This window comes from Oxyura jamaicensis, chromosome 4 (assembly GCF_011077185.1).
Source record: "Oxyura jamaicensis isolate SHBP4307 breed ruddy duck chromosome 4, BPBGC_Ojam_1.0, whole genome shotgun sequence".
NCBI classification, from domain to species: domain Eukaryota; kingdom Metazoa; phylum Chordata; class Aves; order Anseriformes; family Anatidae; genus Oxyura; species Oxyura jamaicensis.
In genome coordinates, this window is record NC_048896.1 from 37986133 (window position 1) to 38003516 (window position 17384).

Here is a 17384-nt window from a genome sequence, read left to right on the forward strand (position 1 = left end):
AGGCTGGAGATGACCTCTGGAGATCATCTAGTCCAACCCCCTACATTTATCTAGTCTGTGTTTTGTCTGTGAACAAACCAGCATAGGAACTTGCTGAAACTTTGTCTAATAACTTCTGAAGATCCAGTGTGAACCTTAATGTAATGCTCAACATGCTGGAATAGGCCATCTCTATTTCTAGGGTGTAGGTTCACTGTGTCAGTACTCATCATGGGCACAGCACGTGCATCTTAGACTGCTTATTTGAATGTTTTATACCGGTCTTACCAGCACACCTTGTGCCAGCTGGTATGCAAGGAATATAAGGATCCTGTAGGAAAAATAATTCTTAATAATTTTTGTTACAGATTTGTAAGTGGCTAAAGATAAATAAGAACTTAATTATTAAATGAAAGCGTATCTGTATTTGGCATTTGTGCAGTCATTAATGTTATGGTGTGTTATCCTGCAGCAGTGTTGATTTCTGACACACAGTCATAAAAGTCTTCCAAACTGCATCTTACTTCCTTGCTCCAAATGCTTGGTGTGTCTTGCAGAACAAGGTTTGCTTTTGCTGTGTGACCTGAAAGTGCCGTATGATTAGCTGCTGTTGTTCAGTAGTCCTGGGTCTCAATCCTTACTAGAATTGTGGCAAGCAACTGTGCTTAAAATAGTTCAGAGGTTTTTGTTTGCTTGTTTTGTTTTATGGTGCTGACTGCCTTGAAGAAATGCAGCTGTAAAGCTCACAGTGCCCCAAATATAGAAGTTTAAATTCCTAAATCCTACTGTAAGCCTTCTCCAGAAGCTGGAAGGACTCAGATTATTGAAGGACAAGCATCAGAACTATTTTAAGGCATACAAGTTAATGGAGAGCCTTAGAAAATATATGGGAAGATTTCCCCTTCCCTATAGATCAGTTTATGGAAAGGGAATATTCTGCATTTGTCAACAAGTTCCCTTCCCAACAAGAGAACTGAGCTATGATGCCCTTTAAAATAGCTAGTTAGTGGCTACTAAAAGAGAGATCCAGCATCCTTCCTTGCCTTCCACTTATTTAATGCAGCAACTCATACCATCTTGATGGGAGTTGACTGAAAGATATTAACCCCTGAAAAACGAGGAATCCTTTTCTAGGCCTGGTGGTCTGGTTAAAGCTGCTGAGCTAGCCACCACAGAAGCAGACCGGTGGCAGTAAGTGCACTTTGGGGAAGGAAACAAGGAGGCACTGCTGAACCCACTGTGTATGCAGCTGTATCATCCTGTAACACCACTGATGCTAACTTGTGGAATTGTTTTACTGTAGCTTAGACCCCTCGTTACAAGGAGTTCCGCAGTATTTCTTGCATGTTGTTGTATCTCTATGTGGGAAAATACTTCTAATTGTACTAGCTGGACTTGAATTGGGTGATAATAGCTCCTGGCACTTCTACAATGGGAGCATTTGTTTAACATGGTCTTGCTCTCCTCACCAGCTGCTAAGCTGTTATGGAGTTGAAATTTCTCTAAGTGGCTGCTATGACTTTGCCTCGTCTCCTGCAGTGATGTATAAACTTGTGTGTTGCGTATTGCCTAACAGTGTCGGTCTTGTGGAGAGAAAAAAGGGAATTCTCATAGTTCTTCACATAAGGTTTTTATTGTAAGAAAACTTGGAGTTGTCTTTGCAAAGTAATGCGTTTCCTCTGCTCACAGTACTGATAAAGCATGCTCAAGTTTGAGGCTTGTCCTTCTCATCTGTTTTAAAAACCCTTTCTGCTGTAAACTAGTAACTTTAGGAAAATGTATTTGTAGGGCAGGTGTTTGTCTTGCCTGGAAGTTATATTAAGCAGGAAATGATGCGAGTCTGCATATTGCCTTCCTCTTGCTGACTTTACGGGTTCCCTTTCTACTGAGAACCAGATACTAAGAAATCTTGAGCAGAACTCCCACAAAACTTAACCTTTACATCTCAAGAAGAGAGAGATGTTACGTAGTGATCTAAACTAATATAGAGAGTATTTTACCCTTTATTCAGCTCTTTCTAAGCTATTGAAGTAAGATTCTTTCTAAGCTTTTAAATAAGAAAATGTTTTAACCACCAGTGAGCCTGCTGTACAAAAAGCTCTTTGTTTTCAGGGTGTATACTACAGCATAAAGCCAGTACATTGTTTTAAGCTCCCTTTTTAACATATGTCAAGAGCTTCTTACCTGCACATGGGTGAGTTAACATTGAGGAATGGTTGTGCAGTGCTTGGGTCTGTCCTGTAATCCACCTGTTTCCATTATGGAGCTAGCCAGGCTGACTTGTTCTGTTATGTGCAGAAATAACCATCCAAATACAAATCCTGTACCCTGTTCTTCCAGGTGTTGGAAGGCCTAAGCTTAGCTCTCTCGTGCCTGAGAGAATCTGATATTGCACCTTACCAGGCTGCAGAATTTTCTGAGATAGTAAGAAGAAATAGAGGTACAGCTGAAAAGATTGCCAGCTATGATAAAAAATAACAGATGTGCTAGGGAATCTGCCCTGAAATTAGTGTCCCTTATGCATGCGGTAGGAGGAAGTTATCTTACTTCTTTAGCTCACCATCAGGACAAATTTACACTGAAGAACTTTGTTAGAGGCTCTGTTCTTTTCTGGTCAGAAAAATAGCTGGGCAATATAAAGGCAAACTGTATATTGTCTTGATTTAGAAGTAAACATTCAGTGTTGGCATAATGCAAAAAACTGCAAATGAAATAGAAAATTGCTTAAAAACCCCACCGTTTATCACAAACTCAAAAATTAGCTCAAATTCCAGCATGGAAGTGCACAATCAAATGACAGATACTAATGAAAATCAAAAAGGTAATTTGGAAAGGAGGAAGCTATTTTAAAGTTTGGGTTTTTCTCTCTAACTATGTATCTGGGACTTCAGAAAAAATACTCAGTAATTTACATAACGACTGATATTATATGTTTAAAGAAAAATGCAAACTACCGAGAAGGCTACCAAGTTTGATACCCATCAATCTTTATTCATACTGGCCCAATTGCTTTTTAAAACACCGTTAAGTAGACACACGCTGCCATCTAGTGAGCATCTCTGACATAACTGCAGTTTGGTTTCTGAGGAGAGAAAAAGGTGTTGCTTGGAGCAAGTAACTTAATACAGTACAAAACATACACAGACTTAAAAATGCTGCACTGAATGCTTTGTCAATTGTATATTATATAATAGAGATACACAGAGCAAAGCTAAAGTATTTTATTAATAATTTATTGTCAGTAAGAAAGACCAGCTAATGGTAATTTCCAGTAAAAACCTTTACAAGACCATTGGATCACAAATATACAGACACTATAAAAACTGTGTCATGGTGGTTTTGGTTCTAAACTGGTATGTAGAGGGTCCTCAACACACTTTCCAAGAAGGGAAAAAAAAATGTTTACAGTTCTAAAATACAGCAACCCATTTAAGACATTTCCATGTAGCTGACCCAGAAAAATATCAGACCTAACCTATGTACAACTGGAATTGTGTGAATATGCTGAGATTTTATAATGAAATGTCAAACCTTAGTTTTTTGGGGGGAATACATACTGTGATGCCCTGATTATAATGAGTCAGGGTGCTAATTCTTAATGGCACACAAACACCACTACTTTCAGTGGAAAACAAATTCACAAAATATCTACAAAATCTAGTTAAAACTATTAAAATCAAAACTGTACATAACATTTACAAAAAGTAGGAGAAAATTAATTTTTATTAGAACTATATAAATATGCATCATGCTAACATGGAGAAGTGGTATGTGATTTTTTTTTTAACATAGACAATGCAAGTACAAAAAGCACATTCAGAAATGGCACAGTCAATGGAAATCGTGGAACAGTCCAATTATGGTAGGTCAGGAAATGGAAACAGGCTGATTTAGTGAAATGAACTGCATGATCCAATGTTACCATGCCAGTTTAGCTCACTGAAACAGAAGCATTCACTGTGGCTGGGAAAAAGAAGGGGGGAGGGAAAATAAAAGATCGTGGAAGTTGATCTAGAATTAGAATTGATAGTTTAATAGTCCAGGCACTTTTGTTGAGTGTGAGTGTCAGACTTCTGTATGTTGCTGGGAATCAAGTGGAGGAATTTTCACATCTTCGAAATGACCATCATCTCCACTCTCATAGTCACTCATCATGACTTCAGACTCCATTTCACAGCATGCTGACACGTCAGAGCATGAAGCTGTGGAAGCATATACAGACATGGACATGTTGTCTACAGTGGGTGCTTCAAAGTCTCTATTGTACCCTAGCGTGTAAGGAGCATAAGGTTCTCTGTAACTGCCGTTGACACCACTGGTTGTGGTCTGAGGTTCTGACATGTCTGCAGGGTAGTGATGGGGAAGGTACTGGTTAAGGTTAAACCTCTGCCTGCTTCTTGTAGAAGAACCCAAGCTACCTACGGCTGGCATGTCTCTGGGTGGCTGTATTGACTCAAACTGGTCGCTGTATTCTGGTGGTAATGGTGGAAGCTCATCAGGTGCAGGGAAGTCATCAGGTGGAGGTGGAAAATCACTTTCTATGTCATAACCGCCAGGGTAATAGTCTGTATCGATGGCATTTGGATCCGTATAGAGGGGAGCTGACTCCTCAACCACTTCATAATTCGGATACTCTTGGATACCTGGCAGCTGAACACTTGGCATCCAGTCTGATGTATCCCAGTGATAACCTGAAAAGTGAACATTTTTTTTTAAAACAGTATTAGAATCTTGTCTTCAAGTCAGTCCAAACTGAGAAGTCAAAACGTGTATTAAGACAATGCAATCACGGTGATTAGGATACTGCTTGTTAATTGGAGAACAGTTTGCCCAGTTCCAAAGAAGACATTCAACACAACACAAGTTTACATTATGCCATGCATTAGGTATTGCATCATTCACATTTTAAACGGGTAATTTTCTTCAGACGTCTCACCTAACACAGGAAGAGCTGTAGGTCACCTATGGAATATGCTGTCACAATACATAATGGTATAGAACTGTTCACTGGAGAGCAAATAACCAACAGCCTCCCTGGTGCATCTAAACTCTTAGTCAACTGTTGTTGAGTAATTACAGCTAGGTTGCTAACAGCTGCCTGTTTTTCTTAGGAATATATCTAGCATGCATAAAGTCTTGTTTTGCCTATGTGAAAGAAGTAATTGCTAACTGGTAAAGTATCTATTCTGTTTTAAATTACTTTACCACTTGGCTGAATTTTAATTTGAATTTCACAAAATGCTGTTAGCTCAACAGTAGCTCAAAAAATGGTTTCTCTCAGTGCTTCCACACCTCTGATAAAATCCCTTTATCTTTGACTATTAGTAAAGACATTCCACATTCGAATACAAGAACAAAATAGCAAATCAAGCTTAATCATGCATGAATGACAACTTGATCCTCTTTTGCAGCCTTCCCTTGAATAAGTTTTTATTGCTCTGCTGGAAACTAGATGTAAACCTAACCTCATTAAAAATATAGATGTATATATTTTTAACCTAAACACCCAAAAGGAAAATAATACAGAATTGGAATAAAGTGCAAATCTAGTAAAGAGTAATCGCTGCAGACAAATGCACAGCAAGCAGCTGGTGGTGAGTCTGTGTTAAAGCCAAGTATTAACAAAAATACTTTGGTGAATATCAATGAACTGCATGCAGAAGTCACCTCTTGAATTGCTGAGGTCAGGAACAGCAAAAGATTCTTTAGTTGGCAGAATGAGAAGAAAAAGGAGAAAACATCTATCGTTAGGAATCAAATACTAAAACCACTGTAAAGACAAATGTAACGACTGTCCTATGATGCTGCTTTTGTCTGTTTTTAATGTACTGTAGACAAATATGCCTATCTATTTAGCAGTACTAAACTTGGCATTTTTCTCCAAGGCTCCTCCTTTATTATATTTGTAGAATGGCTACTGAGTCAAAGTGAAGCCTACCTGGGACATTGTTTTGTAGTGGAATAATCTGGAATCCATAGTTTGCTGAAATCCTCATTTAATTCTAATGACTTAGGACTTCTCTTAAAATTGGGTAATGAGATAAACAGATTTTATGCTTTCCCTGTTTCCCATTGGTTTTCAATACCAAAAAGTATAAATCTTAATAGATGTAGCACTGTCTAACCCAAAGAAGGGAACTTATTTTCTAGCTTCCAAAGGCTGTGCACGGGGAGACCTGCCTGCTGCTGTACAGCAATCCCAACTATTTATGTTTAGCACAGAACTGTTCTGTGCTGTCTGACATCTTAAACCTGTATCTTTTCAGGAACTTATATTTCTGGTATAGGTCTGAAAAGAGGGATGACTGCCTATCCTAATCCCAGAATCTTCTAAGAATTGATCCTTTTATCTGTTCTCAGAATGGTCTAAGATCTCTGGGCTCATCACCAGGATAATGTTCTAACTATTGGTCTACTTAGAAGATAACGTTCTTTGGTTTTCTAGCAAAATGGTGTGAAGCTGAAGTCAACAGACAGACGGTAGCCTTGTCATTTAGAGCACTTTTAACCAAGAAAGGGGGAGATTTGGGTCCTCTACTCTGCTTCTGAGACCATTTAGCATAAAATACAGAAATAAGCTAGAACCCAATGTACTCATGTTTCTAGGTGACACACTGTGGACTGGCACTGTATTTCCTCTTTTACTCAGCACCGTTGATGTGCAGAGAGCTATAACCTTCCCTGAGGAGCGCTGCAGGGAATGCAGGCCTACAACTGCCCTATGATGAGATTGTGTCTAGCTAGATTGTGTCTAGTAGTAATTCGTCCTTCCAGGATACTTGTTGGACGGAGCCACTTGGGGGGGGGGGGGGGCAAAAGGAAAAGAACATTTGACCCAGAGCTTGATCTTGCTGAAAGCTTGAGCAAGGATCTCTGCTGCTCAAAATGGCAGCGTTCTGAGGGTGCTCCAAAGCAGAATTCTTTACCTATGATACTTTGAGAGAATGAATGCTTGTTAAGACTAGAAATTAGAAAGAGAAACAGCTGAGCAGGACATATTGATCTTTCTATCCTTTCTGAATAGCCTGCAATGCATAAAAGTTGTTCTTATCTTAGTGATACTAAACCAATGAATAGTACTTCTGAGTATCTTGAGGACTAATGCCATCAATCTTAGTTCCTATCCATTAAAATCTCAGAGGAAATCTGAGTAAGTTATTATTTCTCATGCTTTGCTGCCTCTGGTCTTGTAACTCACCCTTCCATAAGTTACTGCATGTTACAATTTTCCAGCACTGAGAACTACGCTCCATATGTAAACAATAATGATACTCTCATGTGATTATAAGTTTTTGCATCTGTCTACTTTATAATGTGTAGACATACAAAAAGCGGTTGTACTTCAAATAATAAACCAATCTGTAGCTACTATAAGCATTTTTATGTTCTTGAAAGGGCTTTGTTTCCAGTAGGACTTAAAACAGCCTAGAAAACCTTATTTTTTCAATTGAGAAATAAGAAATGTACACTGTGGATTTAATTTCAGAAGTAACCTCTGCAGACTTGTAGTGGTGTGTGTGGGGATATAAAGGAGTGAACTACTTAGATATCCTGAAAGTTCCAGTGATATGCAAATTTATTGAAATATTAGTGCTTGGGAATGTTAGTGTTTGTATGGGCTCACTGGCACCTCTATTGCTACTATAATTTTGTAAAGTTTATATTTTCCAGAGTGATCACTTCTTAAATGTTAGCAGGAGAAAAAAAAAAAAGAGGATTCCAGTGAAAATTGCTACTTTGCCTCTTTCTAACTTGACATACATACCTCTGTGTTTGTGTGTATGTATTTGGAACATACGTATACATAAACACATTTTAGATATTCCTGTAAAAAATAAGTAGCAAGCAACTACTTAAATTGTTAGGGATGTGTATGCCTATATACCTCAACTTCACACTAGAAATCAGCATTTTCTGCTAAAGAGACAGACTGACCTAAAGACCAAGCTAATGGGTATTGGACTACTTGTGTTTTGCTCAGCCACTGCCACTAGGTGCAGGTGGGAAAAGAATAGGAACAGGGAGCATTGGTTTTTCATCTAGTTCAATATATATAACTGCCTTTGATGCTGTCTCAATTCTGCTGGAAGCTTTATTGTGAATAGTGTCAGACAACAGTAAGCACCAAGACCTTTGTACAGCAATACGTTTTCCAAGAAATCACACTCTGAACCTGTCCACAGGGCAGCCACAGCATTCACATGAAACTATAATACACATACATTATATTATTTACTAAAGCTTATCAGGAAGTCTAAGTAAAGTTTATAACTCCCATCTGCTAGGACTACATTACTAGAGACAAACATGCATTATTCTGCCAAAGCAGTAAATAAATATGAAAACATGTATATACCTTCTTTTTCCACCGAGTCAACAACAGCATTGACAAGGTGTATTACAGTCACTATGGAAGCTTGTAAAAGGTATAAAAGGAGCAAATTAAAACAAACCTATAGTTAGCATCACTTTAAACAGCATACAGGTATACAAAAAATACTGTAAAATTGCAGTTCATTACTATTTTTAAAGCAAGATTATCAGTGACAAGATTATAGATATTCCCTATCTAGAAAGCAATTGCATATAACATCTGAAACACATCTCTGAGCCTGACTCTTGTTCTTTATAAACATGGTAAAGTACTTGTTACAATTACTCTTGAAACAAATTCTGCACAAGCACAGAAGCGCTCTAATTGTATTAGAATTTCTGGAATATTGCCTCAGTAGAGTGTTTGTATCATACTTCTTCTAGATAGCATTTAGAAGGGTCTAGTTTATTGCTTGAGTAGGGTGAATTAAAGAGTAACACATTAGGCTTCCTCTTTTATGCTGCCAACTGCTATTTTTTTCCCCTCAGTGGAAGGCTAGAATCTTTCTCTAAAATGAACTGCAATGCTGAAATGTGGAAAATATTAACAAAAAACACTGGTGCTGACCTACTTGTGTATGAACAGTGGTATCATAGTACGAATGTGAAATTTAGGTTGTGACAATTTTGATTGATTTTAAATAAGAATGATTAATCTTTTAAATGCCTTCACAATATACTTTTGGAAGGGAGAAGGATTTCATTTTTAAAGGAGTAGGATGCGGTAAGCACATGAAAATTGTTTGCGAGGCTGAGGGATAAAATTTCAAACTAATAAATTCAGAATCTACCTAAAAGGGAGTAAGGAATAATCTCCATGATGCTACAGCTATTTCTCTTAGAATGACATTACTGAATTATCAATACATGACAAGAAATACCAGTAGGCACGTATGAAATATATGGGATGAAAGGGAGGGGAGAACAACATGTACTGCACAACACTTAATACCACAGGAAGAAAGTTGGTATCAATTCTACTGATAAAATGATGAGTACTATAAGCATACCATTTTACTTTCACCAATCATTAACAGATGTTTTTTTCCATGCTTTTAAAGAACAAACCACTCTACCTTTGTTGAGAAGTAGAATGTTCTTTATTTCCTAAGCTAAAGGAATTTCAAATTCTTTTTCCCATACAGAGACAAAAGCATGAATTGCAATGAAGAGTCATAGTTTAATTCACTAAGATAAGGTGTTTTGAGACCGCTGTGGTTTTGTCCAATCAGTCTGAAACATTTCTGAATACACAGATGCATTCGGATCAACTGTAAAAGCATCTGTCATTACAATGGAAAAATAAAACACTTCCAATTAATAATAATAACAACAAAACCCACAAATAAGTATGCTGATTTTGATGGACTTGCGATTAAAATATTTGTATTTTTATAGGGCTTTTTTTAATGCATTTTTTTTTTGAATGAATTCAGTTTAATCATGGTGAAAGCCAAGTATACTGCTCTACTGTAATAAATTCCTTTTTGTGCAGCTTCCTTCATTACTAAAGTAATCCAACTTACAAGCAATCCCTTAAACTCTGCTCTCACTCAGAACTGATCTGATCCATATGGGAGCTGAGGTCGCAGCAAGAAAAAGAGAAGGAGACAAATGAAACTGTAACACCAGAAAGCTTTACTGAAAGCTGAACGTCAAAGCTAAAGTTATATTTGTGCAGAGGCTATTTTTTAAATTCACCGTATTCTTGTATAAATTGATAACTAATGATTACCTAGAAGAGTTTCTCAAGTCTGAGAATGCATTTTTAACACTGTTTAAGACAAGGCTCCAAACACCTTGTGCTGCATGTTCACTGTTAAAATTCTAACAGAATTAAAAAAAAATACATATTTTAAGGTAAAGTAACTAACATGAGGTGTAAGATAGGCAAAACACTTTAATACCCAAATCTTTTAACTTTAAATATTAATATATATTAAATAGACTATTATTTAATATATATTAGATATGTGTAATTTCTATTGATACTGAGAGATTTAGATGCAAAGACAGAACAAATGAATGTAAGTGGTAGCATGGCATGATTATAGTTTACGTACCATTGTCATCACATGATTCAGATTGGAAGGAGCTGAGAGACTGGACCTCAGACATGCTTTCTCTAGCGCTGTATGGATGGGAGCTCTTTTCATCCAGAGGCTTTTTTGAAAGGCAGGGGTCAAGATCTACTACTTTAGCTGAAAGGAAAAAAAAAAAAAGGTAAGTGAGACAATTAACAGACTAAAAATTAAGATTAAAAGAGTCAATAAAAATCGAGGGTCTCTAAGATCTATGCATTTTAACAAAACTTAGTAAAATATGAAACCTGATCACACTCAAACTTGTAAACTCTACTATAACACAGACAGACTTTGAATTCATATGAAGACTATACCATAGTCCTTACTCAGAAACTTTATCGCTATCTTGAACTGAAAGATAAAGTAAGAACATTTCTTACTGTCATAGTCAAAATCCCAGCTGGGCTTCTGTATTGAATCGCTGTCTGAAGGAGAGTTGGAGGGAGGTGGAGGTGGCAGGTTTGGTGCTACACTGCAAACAGCTACAGCTTTCCGGTGACCATGTACAGAATCTGGGTTAAAAGTACTAAACTCTGGGTGCTCGGGGATAGCAGACCCCTCAAAAGAATTCCTGTCAAGATTATTCCTGGAGTCACTTGGAATGCTTGGAGTGTATGAAATGGGACGAACAGGAACCTGAGGTGGGATGTCAGAATAGATGTTCTTGTTCAATTTTGCATCAAAATAAGGTCTTTGCAAGAAAGCTGTTGTAGCTCCCAGTTGCTTGTCTTCAGGTTCTGGCTGGTGTTTCTTCTTTCTACTGATCACTTTGCGACAAACAACAAAAATTCCAACTAACAAGAATATTCCCGCGATGAAAACAATAATTCCGATTACTTCAGCTAAGCCAATGTTCCAAGGCGTTGAAACATAGTTGTTAAGAACAATGTCTGTGCAGTGTTTCCCTCCAAAGCCCTGGCTACAATTGCAGTGATATGAACCGTAAGTATTCTCACAATGGGCGCCATTAAGACAGGGGTTTTCTGTGCATTCATCAACATCAGTCAGGCACCTACCAGACACAGAGTAAAGAAACAATGGTTAGTTTTAGCAGTAGTCACTGTTGTAGTCTCCTTGCTCTCAACAGTTCTAGATATATTTAATGTGTAGTACCATACAGTACCAGGAAATTTGCTATTTTATCAACACTTCAGACTTCAATCAACTCAAACTGTTAAGTAATATGGATAAAAATTTTGCTATCTGTGGAACACTATACTCACCTTTCTCCACGGAAGCCTGCTTCACACTCACAAACAGGTCCATCCAAACTGTCAATACACTTGCCGCTATTTTTACAAGGATTGTCCTTACAATATGGACCCAGCTGGCACCTGAAAAAGAAAAAAAACCAACAATAACAAAAAGTAAGTTCCATACGTAGTATGGGATTTAAGGCTGCAACATAGGGGTTGGCATTAACCAACTCAGGTAGGTTTCAAAGTCTGGGCTTTAAGTAGAAAATAGAGAATAGGCTATAAATGTAACAGTTGTTTTGTTTTTTCCTGATTTCTTTTTTGATCGAATGGGTTCATTTGTACAAAAAAGCCCTACCATATAAACATACCTTTGGCCTGTGTATTGTCCTCGGCACTGGCAGATGAAATCATCACTGACTGTGATGCAAGTACCACCGTAAAGGCAGGGGTTGGAAGCACATGGGTTGACGCTTACATCGCAGTGAGTTCCCATGAACAGAGGAGCACACTTGCAGTAGTAACCTGAAATCAAATACACTCTTTTTGAAAGGCACATGTGGCTTTACTGGATTCTTGACAAAATCCTCCCTGCACACCTACTCATTGAGAGAGAATAGGCATAGAAATATTTTATCAAAAGATTAATGAAAATCTAACAGTCAAGTTTTTCTTGAGTATTACTCAAGGTTAACTTCCGCTTGTCTCACAGAACTCAAGCTTGTCACAATGTTTTCAGAAATTTTTAAGCTCTAAAGTAGGCAGTCAAAGAACAGGCCTCAGGTGTTGCCACTGATGAGTAAATCCTAACTTTGCTTCATGAGCTTTACCTACTTCCTCTCCCAAGGAACCAAGCCTAGACCACAGGCAGACACAGCCTTTCTACCTGGCTAACAACCACCCTTCTTCATCTCACTGGAAAAGCAAAAAATATTCACAAAGCTGTTCTGGCTTTCCAGGGCAGGTAAGTGGAAAAGCAGTTTTAAAAACTAGCAGTAGAAGAATCCAGCACAGCTTACCTCCATTTGACAATGCGTTGCAGATGCCTCCATTCTGACAGGGGTTGCTTGAACAACCTTCTGTGGTGCTGAGTAAGCACCCTGGAGTCACATCGACAGATTCTTCCAGGTGTGCATAATTTCGTGGCTTGCTGTTCAGGGGAAGCTCTTGTCCATTAAATACAATAGAGTCCATGCAGCCTCTGAAACCATTGCTAACCTGAGGACTCCTACCGTGTCTTGTACCTTGCTGCCGAATATGACCACCAAAATACACATGATTATCTAGGTTTAGTGTCCTAAGTGTACCAGGAGCAGTACCAGATGCAGTATGCACCCTGTCCAGAACAAGTCGTGCGTAATTTCCATCCACTTCAAGAGATACTGAATGCCACTGGCCATCGTTAATCTGAATGCTCTGAACAGAGACGATCCCGGGTCCACTGCCACAATCGAATTTATATTGCAGCCGTCCATGGTGAATCTATGGAGGAAAGACACAGCATCAACAAGTGGACCACACAGTTAGAGAATCCCTGCAAAAAGCAGGACTTTAAAATATTGATACGTATAAGTTTTTGTTTGCTGGAGAGACAAGGTTACGGTGGTGTTCATAAAGAGCAGTTTATTGACATTGTATTCCAGACATTCACAGTGACTGTGATTCATGTTATAGGATTCTTTCAATTAAAATGCATAAGTTATTACATTATTTTCTCCAGTAAAGAACTCACAGATCATCATCAAAAGATTGCAGCACTTGAAGATGTGCCTTTAATCTTGTATTTTAAGTGACTAATCTCCCACATAGTTTAAAAACTTTTTCTCTGTGGACTTATTGAGTATTACACACAAATTAAAAAAAAAAAATATGAAAGATCTATTTTACGTATTAACTTTAAACATTGAAGAAAACAGATTCTTTGTACACATTAAAAACATTCTGTACAAGTTTGCCACCAGCATCTACAAGAAACTCTACTTTGAAGGCAGTTCTCAACTGTAACAAATCTACAGAGATTATAGTAAAAATAAAGAGGTTAAGATGTGTACCTCTAAGATACTGTAGTCTGTTCCTCGAGCGTACATAACAACTGCATGAGCAGAGTAGGTTCTAAGTCTCATTGTCAGCTTCATTTCCTCTTTGTTCTCGTTTTCCATGAGACGGTATTTCACATAGCTGCTCCCACTAAATGTCACAGCAGAGCCAACTGATTCTGAGGAATACAGAAAAGCATGAAATGTGTTAACACTGGACTAGAATCAAATTTACCTTGGAAAGTAATAATATGGCTTTAGGCAGAGATTTTTAAAGAAAATTTCTCACCAGGACACTGTCCAGCTTTGCCGTCATGGCAAACACAGGTGTATTTTCCTTCCTTTGGATCTCCTAAACATTCGGTACCTTCAGGGCATGGGTTTCCTTCACACACACTATTTACTACGGGGCATCTCCCTTCTGTAAAATGAAATACATTCAATTTAGGGAATACAATCAGTTAGGGAGAGGAGAAGAGTTGTGTGTTTGAGATAGAAAATGAATGGGTTTTAAATATTTACATCAGGTGTGATTTCAGCCAACAATGTTAGTAAGTGATTTTAAAAAGCTATGTTGCTTTCCTAAGAGCAAAAGATAATGTCATTATTTGTTATAAATCTGTATGTATTTTGATGCATATTCATTTCCCAGTTCAAGCTGTCATTCAGAGCCAAGTTAGGAAGCTCTGTGAGATGCTCCTCCAAGCAGAAACCAGGAAAGATTTAGGTACTTTGCAAGAACTTTTGTGCATGCAAGACTGAATAGCCATTATTTCAGACAATTTAGAAGAGGCAACAAACAAAGGAACTTCTTTCATAAAATGGAAAATGATGAGGTACCTATAAAAATCCCCTCCCATCAATTTACATTAGATAAAACCTCGCTGCCTCGTTTTAAGAGAAGAATTACTCCTTACTCTGAATAAAATTAGTCAAACATTGCAGTGAGGGTTACAGGACATTCTTACTCTTTGCCCTGTAATATTCGTTTTCCCCAGTGGATTATGGCTGTTCAAAACCAGACAAATTGTTTGAAGGATACTGTTATCTTTTCTGCTTTTCTTACCTTTACAAAGACAAACTGCTGTTCTGTGATGACGGGGAGTGACAAAACTCAGCCTGGCTGTGCTGTGGGTTGACATGATGTTCTCATCCACTGTTACTTTTTCTTCACAGAATTTCAAAGGACAGTCGAGGCCCGCACATAGCTTATGGAAAACATCAATTATCCGAACACCTAAAATCTCCTCTAGGTCAGGCACAGAAGAGTTTATCTTGTGGAGCAAAATTCTCATTGGGTGCTGAGAGCTGCCAGATTTTTCAATATTCAGGAGGACGTCAAGGTTTGAAGGAGGATCAGAAGGCTGCAAACTAACAATCTGGATGTCGTTTCTCCTCACACCCAAGATGTTTCTTAAAGCTCTCTGGAAATTGCGCCAGTAATCTCCAATGAATTCTTCAGGAGCAAGGTTTGCAAAGCGTATTGCAATGCTATGATTTAGTAAATCTTGTGTGATTTGTCTGATGTGCACAGTAATATCAGCTGCAGTTGTAAATTTTCCATCTGTAACTGTGACGTTTAGGAGGTATTGTCCTACATCTAACTTCTTATGTGCTATTAGTTTGCCCCCGGTACTGGAAACGGAGAACAAGGATTCCATTTTGGGGTCCAGGCTGTATGTCAAAGTATCGTAAACATCTTGATCAGTTGCATGAATTTTTCCAATGACACCACCTGAGTATTCTTCCCCAAAGGCTGTAATAAAGATTTCCAGAGGCAGAATTGCTGGAGAATAAATGCTTTCCTCAATAACTCTAATATCGATGTAAGTCAGAGATGACAACGGTGGCTTTCCATTATCTGTGACCTAGTGGAAGATGAGGACAGAATTCAATTTTTGCTTTATCTCATCAAATTCTACTGTAGATATTGTGCTCTATGCAGTAGTGTTGTATTTTTCTATACAAAATACAACTAAAATGTTCCTACAGGAAAATGCTTTACAAAAGATTCATAAATGCACATTTATGAAAAGTTAATTTTGAAAGTTCAGAGAACTCATATTAAGTGCACACACAAACATGTTTTAACTTCTAAGATTAAAAGGATACAGTACTATTAATACCTGGAAACACAAGGAAGCCTGCTAGCACTTATGGCAAATGCAGAGGAAACGCACAATAGCTGATCTCAGACAGCAGATGGTGCTTGAAGCTTTTTTATTTTAAGCATGGAAAAATACAAACTCAAAATGACTCATGGACTGTGCATTTACAACAGGCTTCACCAGAGTTATTAGGAGATGGTCTTGAAGACAATCTAAATGCAGTATACCAAACAGTACTACAAAATTAAAACAGTGTACGTAGAAAGTTTTAATGCTCTCTTTGATGATTGGCAATCATGGAGAGGAAAAAAGCAACCTGTAATGGTATTTGCTTCAGACAAATATAGTAATTAATAAAATCAGCCTAATTCAATTTTAAAGCCTTTTTAAACATCCACCCTTTTTTTTTGACCAAAACATACATCATTGCTGGATGGAGAGAGAACAAAAAAACTGAGAAGAGTGAGAAAACAGCATTCCCCTGCGTTTTCTTTCTCTCTTGCTGTTTCTCGGTTCTTGTTTTGCTTCTAGCTTTTTCCCAGAGCTGTTTCCCAGTTACTGAAAGTGAGATTACAGAAACAGGCAAAGAAGAACTGGATCAGATGTGAAAGAACAGAGGGAAAATATGCTGCACTGTTCAAAAGATTTTACAGTAATTTTACGATGACTACAGGTAGGTGATACACATTGCAGATCTACGCAGAGAAGCTGCTTTTGATTGCTCATTTAAATTTAAGCAAAAAGAAAAACTCCGGCACAAGATTATCTGCATATATATATATAATTGTAGAATTTTAAAAAGGTAATTTATGTGTCACAGAACTACATATTTTTATCAGTAACTCCAAAAGCCAGGCATGGCTAAAAGCTTGACCTCTAGTTACCCAAACATAAATAAGGAGAGAGAGAAAAGAGCTTTTGCTGGCAAAGTTTTGTTTTGCCTAGATTTCTGCCTGGAAACAAGACAAGGAAGGCAGTTTAGCTACAGGACAAATGCCCAAGGGAAACCAAGAAAATACTTAAACAGGCAAGCAAAATTATAACAAATGGACAGCAAGAAGGAAAGAAGAGCCCCAGGAGAAAACATTTTTCAATAGTTCAGTTATTTAAAAATCTGCTGTGGTTTTAAACTAAAGACTTCAGAGTGTGGCACAAAAGACTGTATGACTCATAGCTGAAGATTTCACACAGTAATGCTGTGAGACATTTGTTAATGGATAATCTATTTCCTTTGGAAAGCAAATGTGAGTGGCATGAACACGTAGGTGGCTGTTGGAAAAAAATCCTTATTTCTCTTAAAAACACTTAAGTTAAATAAAAGGATCATGTAAAAGTTTCTTAGTGGTACTGGTTTGTGTGTGTATGTGTATTGTAGGGGGAGGGAGGATTTTCTCAGAGTAAACCTGTAAAATAAGACCTCTGCCTCAGCAATCCATTCAGAAAGTAATGAAGGTGAAAGGTATGAGTACTGAAAAGCAGGGGCAATGAAGGTTAGTTAAAAAAACACAACTAAACATCGACAGATCATGCACAGCCATCAACTTAGGAGCTGCAAGAAGAAAACACAAAATTAAAGACCTGGTAAACTTGAGAAGATGCCTTTGGGGT

At 37.8% G+C, this 17384-nt stretch overlaps 1 protein-coding gene across 5 annotated transcripts in view; it reads right to left on the reverse strand.

Moving 5' to 3' along the window:
* Positions 1–2949: 2949 nt before the first annotated feature.
* The window catches only part of FAT1 (FAT atypical cadherin 1), a 113285-nt gene continuing 98850 nt past the window's right edge, over positions 2950–17384 (reverse strand). For 2 of the 5 annotated variants that reach the window (XM_035326410.1, XM_035326409.1), the window contains exons 19-29: positions 14735–15536; positions 13958–14089; positions 13684–13847; positions 12652–13114; positions 12004–12157; positions 11660–11770; positions 10817–11448; positions 10416–10553; positions 8336–8395; positions 5647–5682; positions 2950–4670 (exon numbers count right to left, since the gene is read on the reverse strand). In XM_035326410.1, the coding sequence (XP_035182301.1) occupies positions 4045–4670; positions 5647–5682; positions 8336–8395; positions 10416–10553; positions 10817–11448; positions 11660–11770; positions 12004–12157; positions 12652–13114; positions 13684–13847; positions 13958–14089; positions 14735–15536 (3318 nt within the window). In that variant the 3' untranslated portion in view covers positions 2950–4044. Of the gene's footprint in view, positions 4671–5646; positions 5683–8335; positions 8396–9878; positions 9933–10415; positions 10554–10816; positions 11449–11659; positions 11771–12003; positions 12158–12651; positions 13115–13683; positions 13848–13957; positions 14090–14734; positions 15537–17384 lie in introns of all 5 variants that reach the window. The other 3 variants (XR_004750988.1, XM_035326411.1, XM_035326412.1) reach the window with 3 other exon arrangements.